Source organism: Neopelma chrysocephalum, unplaced genomic scaffold (genome assembly GCF_003984885.1).
Source record: "Neopelma chrysocephalum unplaced genomic scaffold, ASM398488v2 Primary Assembly neopelma1_22, whole genome shotgun sequence".
NCBI lineage: Eukaryota > Metazoa > Chordata > Aves > Passeriformes > Pipridae > Neopelma > Neopelma chrysocephalum.
The window spans coordinates 20,719,393-20,739,361 of record NW_020897689.1 but is presented as its reverse complement, the minus strand read 5'-3'; the positions used below and the strand labels follow the sequence as shown (position 1 = coordinate 20,739,361).

Genomic DNA, 19,969 nt, shown 5'->3' with positions numbered 1-19,969 from the left:
TTTACTTTTTTTCCCCTCATCTTTCACGCTAAGTTTTTCCTGACCCTACATGGCTAGTCCCGCTTATTTCACTGTAGAAACAGTCTTTCCAATATAAGTGAATCCTTTCAGAAACTCATCAGCTTTTAAATTTTAGGAAACCATTTTTAAATTAAGGGGGCTTCAGAGGATTTTTTTTTTACTAATTAGTATCAAGCCAAGCTGAGTGAAAAAGAGCAATTACCTCCAAACTTCCAAACTTGAAGTTGTAACCAACTCCTGCAGAGGGCAGAGCTTTTCATGCATGCTGAGTATCAGGAGAATAATACCTGTCTTAAACCATTGTACAGATGGACTTTTTATGTAATTTGCTAGACACTTTTCTAATAAGACAGCAATAATCAATTAAAATTACACCAACCACAAGAGTAAGGAAACAGACATTTTGTTCACAAGTTAGACAAAAATTGATACCGCTTTTGCTACAAACTTTTAGGTATTTATTGATAGTTAACTCATTATTCCATTACTTGATGTTTAGACAGGATTGAAATAATATATTTTCAGAAAAAGACATTAAATGAGTTTCTGTCATAAGTAATTTGTTTTATTTTAAAGTTATGATTATTTTCCCTATTTTGGAGTATAGAAGAGTTCAGTATACAACTTAAGACAAGGAAACAAGTTCAGAAAACTGCTCTATCAGAATAATCAGTCCTTCTAAAATTTTTTTAGAAAAAAGTTTTGGTCAGGACAAGTACACAATTCAAGAATACCCCATTTAGTATGATTTCTACTATTTTTGAGGAGATAGATGCTTGAGATGAGAAAAAGCACAAGATCTTGCTATATTATCAGTCATCTCCTGTAACACTCACAGCCTGTGATTGACTCTGTAAAACCTTATCACTCCAGATTTGCATTGCACAAAATAGTAATCTGTCAATGCAGCATTTCAGCAATTTTTGGCTAAGCAGCCTAGAACCACAAGAATTCCTCCAGCACAGGATGGAGTAACACGTGCCAAGAAGTATGAAAGGGATGGCAGAATTCACCTAATTTCTTGTGCAAGTTTGCTGGGGACACAGCTCAGATTAAAAGCCTAACTTTATGTCTATTACGATGCAGAATTATTTCTGTATTTTATGTAATACAAGATCAAATTGTTCCCACTGTGCCCCGATTGAAATAGGGCATTTTATTTCTCACCAAAACCTCCAGTTTGACAAGTTTCATGGTTTTATCTTACAAAGGTAGTACCAAATGAAAATTCATTAAATTCCTACTACAACAAAGATCCCCTGGATCTCAACATTTTTGAGTGCTTTTTCTAGCTATCTCAAAGTAATATGTGGTATTTTGATCTACTCTGAGCCATAGCATTCCTGTGAGAGATGCACTAGTATGGTCTTGCACATTACAGCAAGTTCATGAGATTCTTCTCAAGTATTGTTTTGCAAGTAGTGAAGTTTCGGCCTTTGCAGATTTACTTATTTGCTCAATAGGAAGACAAGATTAATTGTCATTTCAATAGAACTGTTTTTCATCCTCACTGGGAGTCCACAGAGTGAACTAAGAGTTTCCCATGTGACAATCCATTTAGGAGCCAGGCTTAGTTCTATCTCCATGCTAGCTCCTCTCCTAAGCAATCACAGTAAAATTCTGTTCTACTCTGAAATGAATGTGTAGTCCCAAGAAGCCACAGTATAACCCTACTTTCTGCCACCACTCACCACAAGTCAGAAGATGCCTCTTATCATTCTGTAATGCTTTTCAGAGCTCAAAGGAATGACCCAAATCCACACTTAGAATTTTTCAAGAGACACTAGGAGAGACAAAGAGCGTGTCTCCAGCAAGGAACTGTTACAGCAATTCCCTGAGAAAGCTCCACTGGTAAACTCGAGATCCATGAAAGCAGGTTGACAAGGGCCTTCCTCTCTCCCCAAACACCCACATCACTCGCTGGCTCTCAGCTTGACTGATGAATCACCGATTGCTCAGCAAGCCAGGTGAGCATCAGAGCTCATGCATTTGGGCCTGGAGCACCGAGAACCTGCAGCAGTTGCTTTGCTCTGCATCATCTCATCTCTCTGGCATTCAGAGAGATTTGAAAATCCTCACCTGCTTTACCTGCCAGCCACTGTTCAATGGCCGGATCTCACTGTGCATTGCCATTTTGGCCATCTCCAGCCTCCATCTGACAAGCCTACTTTCCTCTACAAAGTACCTCCTCTTTTCATCCTGGACAGACTGTCTTAAACATACACCAACCATGACTTAGAACATCGGGGCCTACAGCTGAATGGCTTCATTAATGACATCTCTTCCCTAAATGGGTGTTGACACAGAAGGAGGACTGATGACAGAGCTTAAGGCTACAGTGCCGAGAATCTTTTAGATTAGTCTTCCAATCTACCCAATAGCAGAAAAGAAGAACTCAACTCCTGAAGCAACATATTAATCGTTAGAGAATTCTATTCTACTGGTTCATCAACATGATACACAGTCCTATTAAGTAGAACTATGAAAGGTCACGTGCTGCGAATGGGTTTCAAGACTTTCAGGAAGTCTTAAGTCCTTACGGGACAGTTATACAGAAGTACCAAAAATGAGTAAAATTGGAAGCCTTGGCTAAAAAGTATAAAATGCAGCAGAAGGTAGATGTACTGCTTCATACACCAGTGTCGCCCTGTGAAATTTCCTTCAGTCAACAGAAAGAGCAGACTATCAGAAGTCATCAGGTGATCCATTTTCCCTGTACTCAGCTAACCCATCACTAACATTAGCTCCTAACTCATAGCTGGGTTTGCTGCACTTGACTGTCTCCCTACCCTCAGCAGCTGTTACCCAGATGAAAAATCTGCCTCCCCAGAGCGAGTAATTGAGATTTCCCACAGAGCTGAATTCTGTGTTGTACCTGGGACCACTGGATAAGAATTCAAACGACAAAAAGCAGTCACTACAATGGCTTCAGTGTACACTTCAAAGGCACTTCAAGGTAACACACCAAGGCTACACATGGCAATAGGATGGGAATTTCACCTGAGCAGAGGGTGCCACAACAAAGACAGTACACAATATATACATACACACACAGTATCAGCACCTGTGGATTGCTACAGCTGTATACAAGGGAAAACAAAAAGGCCACTAGTCCATACAGTGAATATGGTGTATGCTTTATTCTATTTACAGTACATTTGTTATAAATATAATACATTTCTTGAAAATCTTGAGTAGATTTTTTTAAAACAGATCAGTTGTTATAGTTACATAATAAAGTAAGTGACAATTTAAATGACAATCTCATGGTTGTGAAATAGTGCATTCTGTGTTGAGATGAGTGAGAAAATACTCAAAATGGTTCAAGAAATTATTTTTTTAAACACCTTAGGTGGGACTTTTATGTAAACCTTGAAAGGTCACCAGTTTCCATAAATATGAAAACAAAATTTTAAACTAAAGAACTGAGAATCAGAAATGGATTTGAGAGACCTTATTGAACTTCACAGTAAGGTTGGGATTTATCATGACTAATGGCTTCAGACAGGAAAAAGCCAAGGAGGTTTTCTTCCTGAACCATATCCTAATACAGCCACAAATATTAAACACACCATGCTGGAAGTTGTAACAGCAGTCAAGCTGCATTTTTGACAGGGCATTGGACATACAAGTATGTTCAGATCTGAAGTTAGAGTATTTCGTGTTATGAATACCTTAATTACCAGAGAAGAAATACATTATAAAAGGATAAACGTATTTTCAGTCCAACGTGCATTGCATCGAGAAACAAATTGACAAGTCATCTGAATAATTTTGCTATTTTCTTTTCTACACGATCTTTAGTAACAAGTTAGATGTTTGAGGTGCTATTTCAAAAAAACTGCAGCAAAATGTCAACCAGCAATATAAGAAAAGAATCCCATTTATTTCATCTTTTAGTGCGTTTTTTTCTCAGGAAGTGGTCAGATATTATTGATAATAATCAGTGCAGGCATGGAGTTCTGCTGACTTGTTTCAAACAAAGTAACTTGGTCCACTAGCTTGGCAAATACTCTGGGGGTTCCAAGATTATAGACACCTGTATGAACGAAGCAAGCCTTCAGCTGCAAGCTATAGACCTCCTGGCCTTTAAGTTGAAGCTTGTACTGTGTTTGCCCAAGCCATGTAAAAGATCCATGTATTTCTAGTGCTTCAGAGCTGAAAAAGAAAGTAAAAATGTTACCCTCTGAATGTGAAGCGTATATTTACCAATTTACATGATTTCCTCCAACCTCAAGTTATTCCCAAGATTTCAGGATGCGTTGTGTCCATCACCAGCCCCTTACAAAGAAATGCTTATTTATACTTTCTGAAAACTTCTTTTCCTAATATACTGTACACTATATACAACATTAATTATACATATATGTTTAGTGATGGATTCCTATGTATTCTCAGCTTTCTACATAACTGGCACGTAACACTAACAACAGATGGTAGTAACAAGATCCAAACTGTCACAGTTAAAGGAATTCCTGCTTAAGGCATTCTTAGACCTGTCCCATAACCTAGAGTTAAATCAGACTGTCACACAGGAATAGTTAACATGGATATACACTGCTTTAGAGACATTGCATTAATAAATAGGGAGGGGGAGCGTTGGAGTTTTTTATTTTTAAGAAGTTTCAAGGTTCATGAGTACACAGTCCTTCCAGTGACACATCTCACAATGTTACAAAACATGACCATCTTGCGAAAAAACAACAGATCAGTGAATAGGTTCCTAATCGTATCTGAAAAGTAAACCACACATAAGTCTTCTGTTCTGCATTTCTGAACCTGTGTATCAGGCTCCGGGCTTTTCATTTCTTACTTGCCTGCGTGGATTGTTGGCAAGAAGCCAACGTTCCCCCATGACTAAGCCCACCTCAATGTCTTCACAATCTTTCTCACCCCCTTGGAAGGAAGCAGACCAGGTAGTATTATGTCTAAGGGGGCAAAAGGGAGGAAGGGAGGCTGTCACCTGAATTACACAGGTTAAAGTTGCCTTGTTTTAATAAAAGTGGCAGAATTCTCTCTCCCACAAAAACCTTTAACAATTTTTTTAGAAGCAATTCACAAACATTTCCTCAAAGCTAATATTTTCACACATAATACTACACTTCTAGGCAAAAAGAAAGTTATAAGGATCTGCTGCTAAACCTGGAGGAAGTATTAAAAATATCCAAGGCTCTATGAAATTTTATGCTAAAAAGTATAATTTTATACTAATTTTATACTAAGAAGAAAGTACTTGTTTAAACTTCTAAAGTTGCTTTCTACAAACTACTTGGCATTTTAAAAATTAAAATCTAACAACATGTTTAATAAAGTAAAATTGCTGAACTTCCTATTTCACCAGTTGAAAAGTATTTCCACTTTACTAGAAAAGAGTTTTAACAATTCAAGAGTCACAATTCAAGGTCCTGTCTTATCAAAGTAAAACAGAGCACTGATTGAAGACCCTTTATCAACTTCTGTTCTTTCAAAGAAGCCACTGTTGAAAAAACCCTATTCTAGGTATTCAATATAGTTAAAACACTACAGGGAAGTGTTCTTAAAAAATACTGTTTTATTAACATTTACACATTACCTTGTTGTTTTATGCCGCAAATCAATCAGCACATCTACAACAGCCTGCGAACAATTGGAAAGTAGGAGAGTGACAGGTACCAGACAGAGGCTGCAAAGAGAAACAGTTCCACAGTAAAGTAAAAAAGTTTTACTTTGGACAGTCTTAATTATACTCAAATAGTTAAAATGAATTTCCAATAACACAGAATTAACATGTAGTTGTCAATTATGCAACAGTCAGACAGTGTATGTAGCAATATAATCACTTACATTGACTAGAACTACTCAAAATAAACGCTGTCAATTAAGGCAAACAGCATTTGAGCCAAATGAAGTTACCATCTCCCCTCATCCAGGTGAGAAAGGATAGCAAAAGGATAAATACCACCTCAGTTTACAGGAAATATACTTTTATGACAAGAGACATTTCAGAATGGGAAAACATGGTCCAGCATGCTAGTCTCTGAACCAGTGGTTGGCACATTTTGACTGGTTCCTTTTCTTCTGCACTGCCTCCTATAGAGGCATTGCTGGCATCGCGCCCAAAGTTGTAGCCTGAACAGTGCCCAAACAGAACAGACAGCACATGCACATTCAGTCTTAATGTAAGCCTTTATCCTCAACAGAACATACAGTTAATTGATATTCTGCTTCTTCATAATTAGTATTATTGATTTTATAAATAATGCTGCAGCAAGAAAGACCCCAAGATACTGACAGGCAGGAACACAAACTACTGCAACTGAAACAGTTCTATTCAGTAAGTGATTTGTGTCAATGGAATTCCTTCCCATTGCTCAACAGTTTAAATATACTAAACTTGACTTACAAGAAAAGAACAATTAGCAAGTATAACCAATAAGAAGTGAATGTTTTACGGGAATGATGCATGCTTTGTAACTGTCATTAAAATATGATACCTTATAAAACATTTAAATGTTAGATTTAAAAAAAGAAAGAAATCCCTTTCTTTTGGCAACTTGTACTAACTGAAAAAACTATAACACAGAGTTTTCAGATAAAGCAACTCAAACCTAAATAGGTATCTTCATGCTTCAAGTACAATTCATTTAATGTTTGGAAATTAAACCAGGGGGCTTTGTTCATGTCATTCTAATTTTGAAAGACCCATGGGTTTCACAGGCTCCAACTAATTCACTCCAGCAGTATGCTTTTGGCAGAGGTTAATTCTGATATTCTTCCAGGAGACAAGCCCTGGTGATCTGAACTGTTACCACCTTTCCTTGTGACATAAATCAGAACCATGTGCAGCTAATCTTGGCAAGTCAGATGCTGTAGACATAACAGTTCTTTTGACCTAAAAGTACCTCTTTACTTTCTGTGTGGCTTCTCAAAAAAAATCACACTGTTATACTCTGACAACAAAAATAAACACAAAGGGAGCACACCATTTCCCTTTCAGTAAGTTTGATAACATTACTTGTTAACATTGAAACTGTGACCTGTGGTATTACTGCCGTTTTGTTTGTTTTGCTGGGGTTTCCTTTGTTTTGTTTTTTGGCTTTTTTTACACAAAACTTTCATTTTACCTATAAAACTCTGAAGCTGTGAGTTTAAAAACGGAGCAAGATTTCACCCTTGCATACCAGACTTTTATCTTTTGTATCATAACCCACATAGCATCTCAAAAGGATTTATGCCCAATTAACAATATTTCTAAAGTCTCTAAAGGAAATGTTTCACTAACCTTTTTTGATGAAAAGAATGACTGAAAGACTCTGGATAATGAAGACTTGTCTTAATAAGACTAGAAAGCTGCTCTGGTGTTGGTCTTGCAGGTACTGGTGTGTTTTCTGGTCGAAAAAACTTTAAGAGAACCGTTTCTGGTAGTTCCTGAAACACAAATTCAGAAGAACACTCAAAATAGTGACATAAGGTACAAGAAATCCAGTCACAGATGCTACAGTGTTCCACTACAAACTATAGCTCATAAGGGAAACAAGTCTGCAGTATCACAAAGCTTACATTTTTTTTTCCAAGGTGTTTTCTATTTAAGCATATTGAATGAGGAACTGCTATGATCTATCTATTACTTTCTTTTGAGACAGATTTCACAGCTGCTTGTGAAAACACTCTCTGTGCAAGGTTCACAAAAGCACGCTACTGTTGCAGTGGTTTGCTAGTGTTTGGTTTTGGCTTGTTTCTAAGAAAAAAGAAAAAAAGTTTACACAGTTCCCTATTCAGCAGCTGTACCTAACAACAACAAAAAAATTCATCATCTGCCCCCGGAAGTTCACAACAGGAAAGGCAATGCACAAGTTTCCCAGAACAGATCCAAAGTAAAGACAATATTAGTAATACAGAGTATCTTAAAAATACCACAACAAGCACTTGCATCTGCAGAAGTTACCTTTGTCCCCAGATAAAAGCCCAAGACAAGCACTGACACACTACTTAGGATTCACCCTAATCCTGTGGGCAGAATCAGTCCCTGAAGGAGAAGAAATAAGTGATACAGAAAGCTCCAACACCAAATGAGGGAACCAAGTTGCATTTGGTGCAGCACTTCTGTCCAACATCATCTAAGCTGTTTTGTGAGCAGGATTTATTCAGGAAGGAGCTGCCTTTTAGTATTCCCTTATGAATCTATTCTACAAAAAGTCCACCTTTAAAAGAAAAACGGAATTTGCAGCAGTAAGTGTGACTGACTACTAAAAGTGCTTGAAATAAAAAGATTTTTTAAAAGCCACCAGTAAGTTCAGTACAGTGTCATAAAGTAACACTTTTCATTAAAGGGTGACGGATTGTACCTTCTAAATAGAAAAACACTACAGGCAATAAAACCTGACTTAAAATCAAACACATTGGGCATTCTGCAATGTATCAACATCTTAGTCACTGTTTGTACTGGTAATAGCAGGAAAACACCCAATGTTTTCTCAGGCTTGCAATTCCTTCCTTCAAAAGGAAGAGTAATTTTCTTAAAACGAAATTTCAGAAGAAAATAAAGGTATTTCACAGTAACAATAAAATATATTTTAAGCATTGAACGAATTTGATGTTTCCACCCTACCCTATGGGTACCTAATGGTGAAACCTGACAGCATGAAACCCAGAAGAGATTATAGGTTTTAATTTAAACTAATCTTTCCCCTCAAATTACAGTCCAACCAATTACTCAAGGCTGTCTTCAACCACATATCAATATCCTACATAGTATAGTTTGCCCTAGAGTCAATTACCTGTTCCAAGTCCTCCCAATCAGAATTCCCGAGTATTTTTTTAAAACCCTACAAAAGACAAACACGAATATTTATCTCTACAAATAGACAAGAACATCGTGAAATGCAGCAGGAACATTTACTGGAGAAAGTGCAAAGAGCTGTTAATGTTTCAAACCTTTAGTTCTAATCTTACACCTCTGGCAAAGGACTGGAAACCAGCAAGATCAACCATTTACCATCAGAGGCAAAACTTAATTCCAGCCAGCTTCTGGGTGTCAGAGTCACAAAAGATGTCTGGCTCTCCAAGTTCAGCTGCTCAAAGTCTAGTTTTTTTCTGATTGTGTACCTAGAACAAAGGCTAAGATATGACATTTAGTACATGACTCTCTTACCTAACGGTTCAGGAAAGAATTAAGCACTTCCAAATGGCAACCAAGATGATGAGCATAGAGATCAGGGAGCTACCTAGAGACAGCTAATAAATGCTAAGTTTAAGGACGAACTAAACTCCCACCCTACTCTTGTGAAATTAGATCAAGGCTACAAAAAAACCTACTTGGGCATCTGTACCCTCCCTTCAACAATATACACCAAGCAGTAACAGTCTCAAGACTTTTGTTTTTTTAAACTTAGGAACAAAGCAAAAAAACCCAAAGAATTAAACTCCTAGAATATCAGCCTAAATGGAGTACTGCCATTGTCTTTTAAAAGGCAATAAAAATGAAGTTTTGACAACTGAAGTCTGCTTGCTGACCTACTGTGGTTCTTTGAAAAGCCTCCAGAAGTGTCACAAGCTCCAGTAGAACAGCAAGCACCATATATTGCACACTGACTGGAAAAAGGGTATGTGTTTTTGTTATTGTTTTAAATTTTTTACCTGCATTTTTAAGCTTTTTGGGGTTTGATTAGGAACACGCAACAGGCACTAGCAGCAGGACCGCACTGCTCCTCAGTTACCTTTCAAGAGTTACAAACTGCATAACTGGTGTTAGGAAAATTGTTTCTGTTTTTAGAAAGCTTCTTGTTGTCCAAAGTCATTTACAAAGGCCAGCTTTAAACAAATACACTTAAACCTAGACCCAAGCTTGCTGTTTCAAGTAGAATAATCTCAACATCCTCATTTATTTGGTAGTTACAAAAAAGCCAGGACACTTTTAGAGTCTGATGTTTTGCTACTTTGAAATAGTTACGTATCATCCCTATGTATCCTTCTGAAATTGCATTTTAGTCATTCACACTGGTTTCAGATCTCTCCTGCAGCTATACTAAGCTAAGAGTTGAAAAGGCAACATTTAAACCATTCAAAGCATCTTCTGATAGATATAATAAACAGATCTACCCGTAATACATTCCTTATATCTCTGGAATGCACTTTCAAATTGAAACGTTCTTCCTTTCCCTCAGATGGATGAAAGTGATGGTACATGCAGTCATTTTAAAAAATTTTCTAGGTAATATTAGACAACTTTAAAGTTTTCAGTTTCAAAAACAATATTCTCACAGATTGGGCTGATGTGCTCTTAAACACACCAGAACAAGTCAAATACCACAATTTGATTTCCAAGTTGTACAGAAAAATCAGCATATTTGCCCCATAAATCACAAGTCACACATAGCCAAAAGGATTATTAACGTGCTTGGTCAAGTATGAGGGGTCAATATGCACAGCAGAGGAGAAAAACCTTAACACGAAACTCCTGAATGACGCTAAGCATAAGTAAAAGCAGAGTATAAAAAAAACGACAGAATAAGAGTGAGACAAAGTGAGACCCTAAGTGATGTGTCTCCCTTTCCCATTTTAGATCTGAGAACTTCCATTTAAAAACCTCAGTTTTAAGTTGCTCCCTTCAATATGTGACTCATCTATTCCCTCTAGCTAAGTACAGAAATGACAACTGCAGGAAGAGTATTTTACTGACACCAGTAATAATACATTTGAAAACAAATACCATTAGCTCTGCAGTCCATCAATGTGTAAAGCAGCAGATCAAATGTTTCAGCTATTTGGAACATTTCACTCATGACAATAATATAAGCCAGTCCTCACCCAGTGGTACAGTATCTGCTACATTAATTGATATAACAGAGTAAAAACTTATATTTCAGCTCTTGATGTTTATTTACCCTTAAGAACTTAACTTTTTCTCCACCAAGCTGGTTTAAAAAAAATCTTAAATGCATTCCAACAATCTGTGTTTGATTCAAGCATCCCTTCCCACGTATTCTGTAAAAAAACCCAAAACCCTGAACTAGCACAAGAAGTCGCTTCCAGTAATTCACTGTAAGGAAAAATAGTTATTTAAACCCTACCCTCTCCTACATTTCAAAAATTACTACTTCCAACCAAACCATTGCTGACTCACCAAGCTGCATCTATTTTAAGAAGCGGTGTTACCAAAAAATATCCTCTCTGAAGTGGAATACTGCCAAAAAGCCTGCATCTGTATGCATTTTATGGATATTACTTTGGGCTAGCTAGCACTAGTTTAATCCACAGGACTGAATGAGTAGCCCAGATGCACCTGGATTAATTCTGCCCAGAAGATATCTACTTTCTGTATCACAAGACAGCTTCACAATAAAAACAGAGGACTGAAAAGAGAACAGTACCTTCAAAAAACCAAATGATCTAAAACACGCTCATAGACACTTCATCTCATCTAGACCTCAGTTAAAACTAAGTTTACACTCACATGCTAATCTGTTTCAGAAGGATGGATGCTATTTCCAACATGCTGACACTCAAATGACAAGCCTCTAGACTGCTTCTCACCTTCCACCAGTGCGAAGCTGTTACAAATCAGAAGTGTGGCAAATGACTCAGTACCACACTATTACTTTTATCCCACCATATCACATTGCACTTTTCCTTTGGAATATTTTGGATTGAATTCACCAGATTAGAAAAACAGGGAAAACAGCAATAAGAAATAATATTTATCAACAGCGCTGACTGTGATTGGATGTTTAATGCATTTGAAGTTTTTGTCCTTTCACTAAGTTAAGGTAGAGGTCAAGAATAAGAGTCAGAAGAGCTGTATTTTGGATGCAGTGATAAGTTGACTTTCAGTTCAAACTACCTAATTTCTAAAAACAAATTTCAGAAGAGAAACAGAACCCATAGTAGTATCACTGTCAAAAAAACAAAAAAAACCCCACAAACAAAAACAAAAAACCCCAACTAAACCAAAAAAAACTAACCAAAACCCAGCCATGAGTTACAAATACCCAGCTAATTTTTATTAGAGACACTTTTATTACTTGGACTGAAATGGATCTATTCAGAACTATTCACATAACTTCCACCTTATGTGATTTATTCTTCACATATTGTTGCCTGTGACTATCACACGTATCGCTTTGTGGTGTTTCTGATTCAAAGCAACAGATGAGAGCATTTTTGCCCCTACCTTTAGAAAAAGGACATTTTTTTCAAAAATGCAAATAAGAGAAAGGACGGCAAGATAAATGTTTTCCATATTATTCAGAGAGCTTTCTATATGAAACAAATAAAGAATATTAGTTCTGTTAAGCAGTTAAGTGGTCCTTCAGCATACTACCTTATTGCAAACTTTGAACCAAGCAGAGGTAACCACACATCCTTGCGCCTCAGTCAGCATTCTAACACCTTAGCCTAAACACATAATACAGATGACTTTATACCAGTGCACCCCACTGCCAATACACTAGAAACTGCTGGAACAACTTAAACATAACAGTGCCAAAAAATATCAATCTCCCAGTCTTCACTACAGTGCTTTACTGAAACTTTGTTTCCCTGAACAGCAGTAGAAGCTTTTATAAATCTAAACTACACCTTTAGAAGCTGGCAAAAAATTAATCTGAGATACACTAGAATTGACATCACAGCAGAAGCTAACCAGTACAGAGAATTTAATAAAAATATAAAGCAAGATATCTCACTCTGTTCAATGTAGTTACTTGATTAAGTCATCTAAGGTTTGAGTAATTTCTCCGAGCACTAAAAGAAATAAAGGGAGTGCAGAGAGAAATCTTGTTCATGTTCTTCCATGCCCATTGTGAGACTGTTCTTGGTTGGGGATAACTGTGTCTGTGTCTGACAGACAGACAAAAATTCCTTTGGCTGGATACAACAGCATGAAACAGAAGATGTTTAAATCAAGAAGAAAGCTACTATAGAGGAACAACAAACAGAACTCAGCAAGAAATGCAGACAGTGGAGTCTAGCATCCTAGGTGGCACCCTGTTCAGAATCTACAAATAAACTTCTTGTTTTCAGATCTGAGCAGCCCTCTATCATCTACAAACTGGTAACCAACATATGCTGGCAAAAAGCATGCATCTCCATCTCCCTCTGCTGTCGAGTCCTCAGAAAACAACAAACTCCTATAGTGTCAGCAAAAGGAATTCAGGAACAGTCTAGAGTAGTTTCCAACCGTATTCATGACTTAGGAGAATAAATACAGATTTACAAGACAAAACTATATATACTGAAAATGTTAAATCAGAAGCAAAGTTTGAGTTTGGGATTTTCCACCACCCCTCCACTCCAGCTTTTCAATGCCTGTGCTACTTCAATGCAGGAGCAAGATAATTCAAAGACAATATGCAATTCTTAAGAGATTAAGTATATTATTTTCTCTACCTACCCTAATTTAATCCTATTTTGAGCATTTTTTTAATTCTGAAATGTGGACTGAATGAAGCAAACTTCAGCAAAGTCTCAAATCAGTTCCTTTGTTATATCTCACCTCCTACCTCAGAGCAGTTTATCTACCCTCCTCACAATATGAAGTCTCAATTAGAAAAAAAAAGTAGTACATGAGCATATGAAATTTCTCAATTCTTAGCAGTCCTCAGATTACAGGCTCTTAAAATTCAAGCTAAATATGGGCTTTGGTTACTGTGAGGACACAGAATTTGCATGTTTATTAAAAACAAGTACCACTACTCTTATACCAGATTTCAACCAGATTTCAACTCCATCACAATGCAGATGCTTTTTGCTTCCAACCAAGGTACAGAATGCTTCCAAGGCAGTATGTTCCTTATGCTAAAGAAAGTGAATTCAATAATCAATGTAGAATCTATTTGAATGTAGTTGTAATAAAAATTGATGAGAAACAGATTATAGACAGAGAATGCTAATACAGTAACATGCATTCCTCAAAAAAAAAATGAGGGTACATATGGATCCTCCTTGGTGGTGGTGGAAGGATTAATTTCTTTTAGTTTGAAACTGAATCTGATGCAGAAAAATAGGTTTCAGTGCAAACAACAAAAAATGCAAATTTTTACCCACAGCATGATCAGTCATTTATTTTAGGATGCAGATGTGATTTGTTTCTATTTTCTCTTCCCACCCATTTGTGAGAACCAGACCTCAATGAGATCAGAAATAGAAGTTCACAGTATTTTCTCTCCTAACTTTAGATGTCTACAGTGTGATCTACTGTTCCCCATGCATCTTAAAACAGGAAAAGTAATACCAGAGGGGGCAGTTGCCATTAGACTTGTATTGGTCAGCATAGCTTGAGGCACAAATTCCCATTTATTTCATAGAACAAAGAACTAAATGGAAAAAATTATCTTAATGTACAAATACTTAAGGACTTATGAACCAAAGCTTCAGAATAATTCACTACTTGCACTATAGCATGATATTTATAGACACATTTGTCCTGTATTGTTTTCTTGACAAAATTAACATATAGTACTATTTGCTGCAACTTAAGGTAAGTGTTCACTAAAAGCTATATATTATATTTGCAATATTGGTAAAAACATAAGGGGAATGGCACCAAAACAAGAAGGAACAGCAAGGTACTGCTCAGTCAAAGATTGAACAAGTATTATTGTTTAAGACTTACTTCTTTTTTATTTTGCATATTCTCTTCACCCACATGAGCTGAATTTAACATAGATGTTTTTACAGAAACTTATCTATAGCTTCCATAGTTGTTACCAATTCATGTACCAAAAGACATCCACCAGTTTCTTATAGATGCTGTTTTCTTTCATCAATCAAAATGGCTATGAAATTTCACCATTTTACTATTAACTTTGTTATGAAATAATTATTACCTTTAATATTAACAAGCTTCTAGTTCTACCCAGAAATACCACAGAACCATTTACTCCAACAACTGCACAGCAATATACTTACTTGTATATTGCTTTTCTCATCTTTAAACTAAGCTTACCTATTTCAATACAGGTGACTAATCAAATCTGAAGTCAGTCTGAATTATTTAGTAATAACATGTATCTGATGTTAGATTCTACAAAGGTTTCAACTTATATACAAGAGAATTCATTAAGTCAATGTTGAGAAAGAGTCAACTGTAAAGAAAAACTTCACCTGCTTCTGAGGAAATGAAAAAGCCTCCTTCCCAACTGTGTTAAGGGCAACATGATGCTGGCCTTCCAAAATAAGCTGCTTGTTGTCTTCCACAACATATGCCTACAGAACATAATACAAAGACAAATACAAAAAAAATATTTTGCAGATCACAAACTATCATAAGCTTTACAGTACAGAATTACTGACTTCCTCCAACTTAAGTAGAACAAGCTGTACTGTTCAAAACCTAGAGGTTAGCATGACATATTTATGCCAATTTCTACTACTTAATATTTGCATTCCGGTAAATGAGATCCTTTTCTTCAAAGCCGACTGGGTCACTCTTACAGTAAGAGCAAGCATTAACAAACCTCTTAGTTTAAGATTTCGTAATTTTCTCTTTTAAAAGAGAATTTATAATAAATGAGCGCATCCAGAGCAATGTAAAACCATTTAAGGATACTTATCACAGTAATAGATATTAAGACTGTCTTTGCTTCTTGCACCATTTTAGTTCATTTGCCTATTTTCAGAAAAAACCTCACCCATAAATTTCATACACATATTCTTGAAAGTTCAGGATGCCATATTAAATTAGTTTCTAACAGTAATATTTCATGTCCAAATTACCACAAAGACCACAACCATACATACCTTCCACAGCACTACAATGTTCAAATCGACTTCACTGCATCTTTGTATCAATCTGACTGTCTCATCAAATGATTGTTTTGCTGCCCTTTGAGACGCATGAGGATGAGATTGCACATGTGTTCTTTTAAATTCAGAGGATAAACTTTGGAAAAAAAAGTCTGCACAGGGACTGGCAGAACTTATTATCTACAAGAGAAAAAAAAGCAAGAAAGTGTTCAGAACAGGATGCAGGCTTACACAACTTGCTCTAACAGAGCTCATCACTGTAGTATTTCAGTTCCATTATCTCATCTCGCTTTGCTTCCCTTTGCAAACCTACTGGATGCCAGACATCTTGGCTTCCATGCTTGACCTGTTAAGAGTTCAGCCCTATCTAAAGGGCTGTGTAAGGCAACATAGGGAAACAGCTATAACTTACTGATTTAAAACTACAAATACCAAACTTGGAAATAAGGGGTTTGACTATTACCACAAAGCAGACTACTGTGATATATATGAAGTATAGCAGACAGAGCTGAAGCATCCAACTAACTCACGTGCAAGTCATTTTTGCTTATTAGTATTTTCCTCAGGTTAGACAGAATTATTTATCTAAGTTAGAAATATAAATTTTGCTAGCAGTAGCACAGATAATAGATTGCATACCATATCCCCCCATGTATAAGTGGCACAAACAGAAGTTTGTCACCATTTGTGCCAAGCTCTTCCAACATCAAAAGTCTGATAAGGAAACTGGTTTTTAGGAGTGACAGCAATGATACTGTCTCCTGCTGGAAACAACAGGATAAGCAAAAAACTTTAGCTTCTCAGCCTCTCCCTTTCAAAACCATTACCTCTTCCAGAATATGGTGTTGCAGAGCTGCTAATTATTGCATTAGCAGAATACCAATACCCAGGGAGAAAATCTGTTTTTGGAGTAACTGCCCAGGAGGGAGGGCCCCCTCCCCATCCCCCTGTTGTAATAAAATATTCTCTAGAAAAGTTAAAGTTCATGCAGCTCAGATTCCAATTTTTTAAATGTAAGAAGGGATCATCTACCTCAGATTTTCAGTTCTAACTTCAATTTATATGCCTATGAAATGAAATGGCAGCAAACTGGTTTTCTTTGGCTTTTACAAGCTGAATACATATAGGAAAAATATCCCTTCTGCATAAAATAAGCAATCTAATATCCAGCTAAATAAATCCACTATGCAGATTTCTGATCTGATACAGGTGGTCTATGTTCCCCAGGTTTTGGAAAAGCATTTGCTGTACCAAAATCATTTGCTAAAAGGATTCTTTAAGAAAGAATAAGCTGTAATTACAGCTTATTTAACTTGTCTTAGTAAAAATACAATTAGGAACAAGAATCTTGACATCCACAGACCTCTACTAGAAAACTAGAAGGATGGGATATATCAGAAATAATTGCTCTGAAGAGCTGAAAAAGAAGCAAAAGCATTAGCAAAAAAGCTAGCACTGCAATATGATCCCAAAGTAGTTCAACTGTGGAGCTGGGATCTTAAAATTCCTGACTATACACTAGCCTGTTACCTTACCTTCTCTCTGAACAAAAAGTTTTTGATATGCAAAACTCAACTTTCCAAATATGAAAGCACTGCTCCCATTTTTAAATTTTAAAAAAGGCTTTCACTGGGATACTTCCGCATGAGAAGGATACCTTGCACAGGACAAAATACACAGTTGTACCCATTCACCTACCTGTTCATTTCCAAAGACAATGTCTGCAAATGTGTAATTTTCTAAGGGATAAAAAGAGAAGGCATTGTTTTAGCATCATGAGAAGTCATAACTTCAGAATTCAGTATCCAAAGAGTATTTTCTTCAATAGGTTACTACATTCAGGAAAGAACCTACCTTCTGAGTTTTTGCATCTGACTGCTTTAAAACATAACTTTGCTCTCTCTCTGCTAGCAAGTTTAGTATCTGAAAGAAAAAGGTTGCAAGATTTTTTCACCCTCGGCATAATCAGAGTCCCTCAGACAAAAGTCAGCCTTGAACATTCACAAATAGGAAACACACTGATGATACCCAACAAGCATAACTAATCAGGCAGAGCAATGGCATGGTAGAAAGAAGATGCATCTTTTGCTGACCCCCTCCATCTCCTTCTAGAGGAGGAAGTGAGCCATAATACATAAAGGAGATGCAGAGAAAGAACAAAAGAATGGAAGACAAAAGATTCAGCTTATCATCTGACTGGTTCACCCTCAACATTCATACAAGAAGAATATATGTCTATACTTATTTTTAGGTACATAAAAAGTCAGCATACAAGTAAAGATAACATTTTTTAGATACAATAACAGTACTTTTGGGGTTTTTTGTCTGGGACAAGTCAGCCTTGTCAACAACTAGAAGCTTGCATTAGCTAAGGCAGGATACAGCACTAGCAATTTTGGTACATTACTAATACCTGAATATTCAGAGCACTTGTCAAATATGTCGATCACTTAAATTCAACACTGACATAATTAATTAAAAGTAAAGGGACACTGAAACATATTTCTTATAAGCCAAGTTATCATCCACCCCAGACAAGGAGTACAACATCACAGAAATAATTTACCTGTAATTAAGCTAATTTTTAAAATTAATGAAGTCTGAAAAAGTTGTCTGTCAATATGCTTTTCTTGAAATACTAGCAAAAGAAAGGCTTCAGTTTCTGGAAACTAAGTATTCTGAAAGCCAAATTCAGCTCCTCATAAGATTCTTTTAACTCTTCTTATCAGGCAGGACCTAGACTTGCCGTCATTTTGGTGATACACACCTTTGTCTCCAGAGATGTTAACAGATTTTTGAAGCTTCCAGTGCTTGCTATTACTTGAAACTTGCACTATATGAAATTCCTTAACGCCCGTCTCACTCTAAGGAAGAGACAAAAGCTATGTCAAATAAGACCAATCACAATTGTGATGTGCAAGGTGGCACTGTTAGAATCTTAACTCATTATTTACACCATCCATAACACAGTACTAAGAGACAAGGAGAGATTTAAAACCCACTGTAACGTAAAACAACAGTCCCAGCTCGCAGTAACTTCTGATTCCAGTAAATAAAGCCACAGAAAGAGGAAATAAAGATCCCCCCAAAAAATACCTACAAGCTAGTGCTTTAGTTCAAGTCAACTTTAACAAAAACTAGGCTTGTTTAACTCCAATGCAGAACACTGTCCGCAAGGTCACTTAGTTCCTAAGATTACTTTAGGAACATTGCTAGGTCACAAATCCTAGAAATTCAAGGTTTATTTTGCTTTTACATATATACACAACGAAGTAGCTTTCAGAGTTGGTTTCCTTTCTCGTAAAGAGTGAGGTGGTAATGGGAAAGTAAGCCTCACACTGTTAATGTGGTAAGTACTTTGTAAAAACATTCCTTCCTCAAGTGAGGAGTGGACAATATTAACTTTAGTAACTGAAAAAAAAACAAGAACGTACACACCTTTAAAAGAAAATGACAAATCAGCTCAGTGAATCCACTATCAACTAAGTGTCTAGGAACTCGGTGAACAGAGGCTCAATTACCTTGCTTTGTGATTGAAAAAATGAGAGCAGCTTTACCAAAAAAACAAGTAGATTTAAATTAGTGTGGTATGAAAAATGAAAAAGTCAATAGATCACAACAGACAGATCTGTATTTGGGTTATATTAGCAAAAATGTCTTTAGAGTTTGATTATAAATGTAAACACAAACTTCCTTCAAGCTGGAGTTTAAATTTTGTCTTTGACATTACCACTGAATTTACCAGTGTTTCCACTGAAAGGTGGAAGAGGGCATTGTCTCATTCAAAACTATTTTGGAAGTTGCAATCATCAAGAATATTCATCAATTTGGAATAAATCTCCCTAAAAAAGACTTCAAACTATAGTCCTGAAATTTGATTGGGACAGCAGACTTCCAGAGAGTTGGGATGTAACAATGTTAATACTCTTTCCGACAGTAATTGAAATGATCAAATATGCAAGTTTATCTAGTGTTTGCAAAATTGCTGTAAGAAAACCTTTTACTTGAGTCTTGGTTCCAGTGTGACACATCTGCTGAGCTTTAGAATAGTTATTATTATTATTAAAAATAACTTACAGTATTGGTATTTTCTACATCGACAAACACCAGCATGTTGTCCCCTCTGCCGCCTTCATCTCCAAGTGCATTACTTCTGCAGACAGTAGCTCGAATGTGCAGAGACCGGCTGGTACAAATAACCGCAGTGTGCCTTAATACTCTATGA

General features: G+C 36.5%; 1 protein-coding gene across 4 annotated transcripts in view; it reads right to left on the bottom strand.

The window, feature by feature from the left end:
• Window positions 1-3,137: 3,137 nt before the first annotated feature.
• Window positions 3,138-19,969, bottom strand: part of TRAPPC8 (trafficking protein particle complex 8) — a 51,518-nt gene continuing 34,686 nt past the window's right edge. For 2 of the 4 annotated variants that reach the window (XM_027674622.1, XM_027674637.1), the window contains 10 exons: window positions 19,822-19,969; window positions 18,512-18,608; window positions 17,599-17,667; window positions 17,443-17,483; window positions 15,739-15,924; window positions 15,103-15,204; window positions 8,778-8,825; window positions 7,283-7,428; window positions 5,594-5,683; window positions 3,138-4,179 (listed from right to left, as the gene is read on the bottom strand). In XM_027674622.1, coding sequence (XP_027530423.1) covers window positions 3,945-4,179; window positions 5,594-5,683; window positions 7,283-7,428; window positions 8,778-8,825; window positions 15,103-15,204; window positions 15,739-15,924; window positions 17,443-17,483; window positions 17,599-17,667; window positions 18,512-18,608; window positions 19,822-19,969 — 1,162 coding nt within the window. In that variant the 3' untranslated portion in view covers window positions 3,138-3,944. The remainder of the gene's footprint in view (window positions 4,180-5,593; window positions 5,684-7,282; window positions 7,429-8,777; window positions 8,826-15,102; window positions 15,205-15,738; window positions 15,925-17,442; window positions 17,484-17,598; window positions 17,668-18,511; window positions 18,609-19,821) is intronic. The other 2 variants (XM_027674629.1, XM_027674646.1) reach the window with 1 other exon arrangement.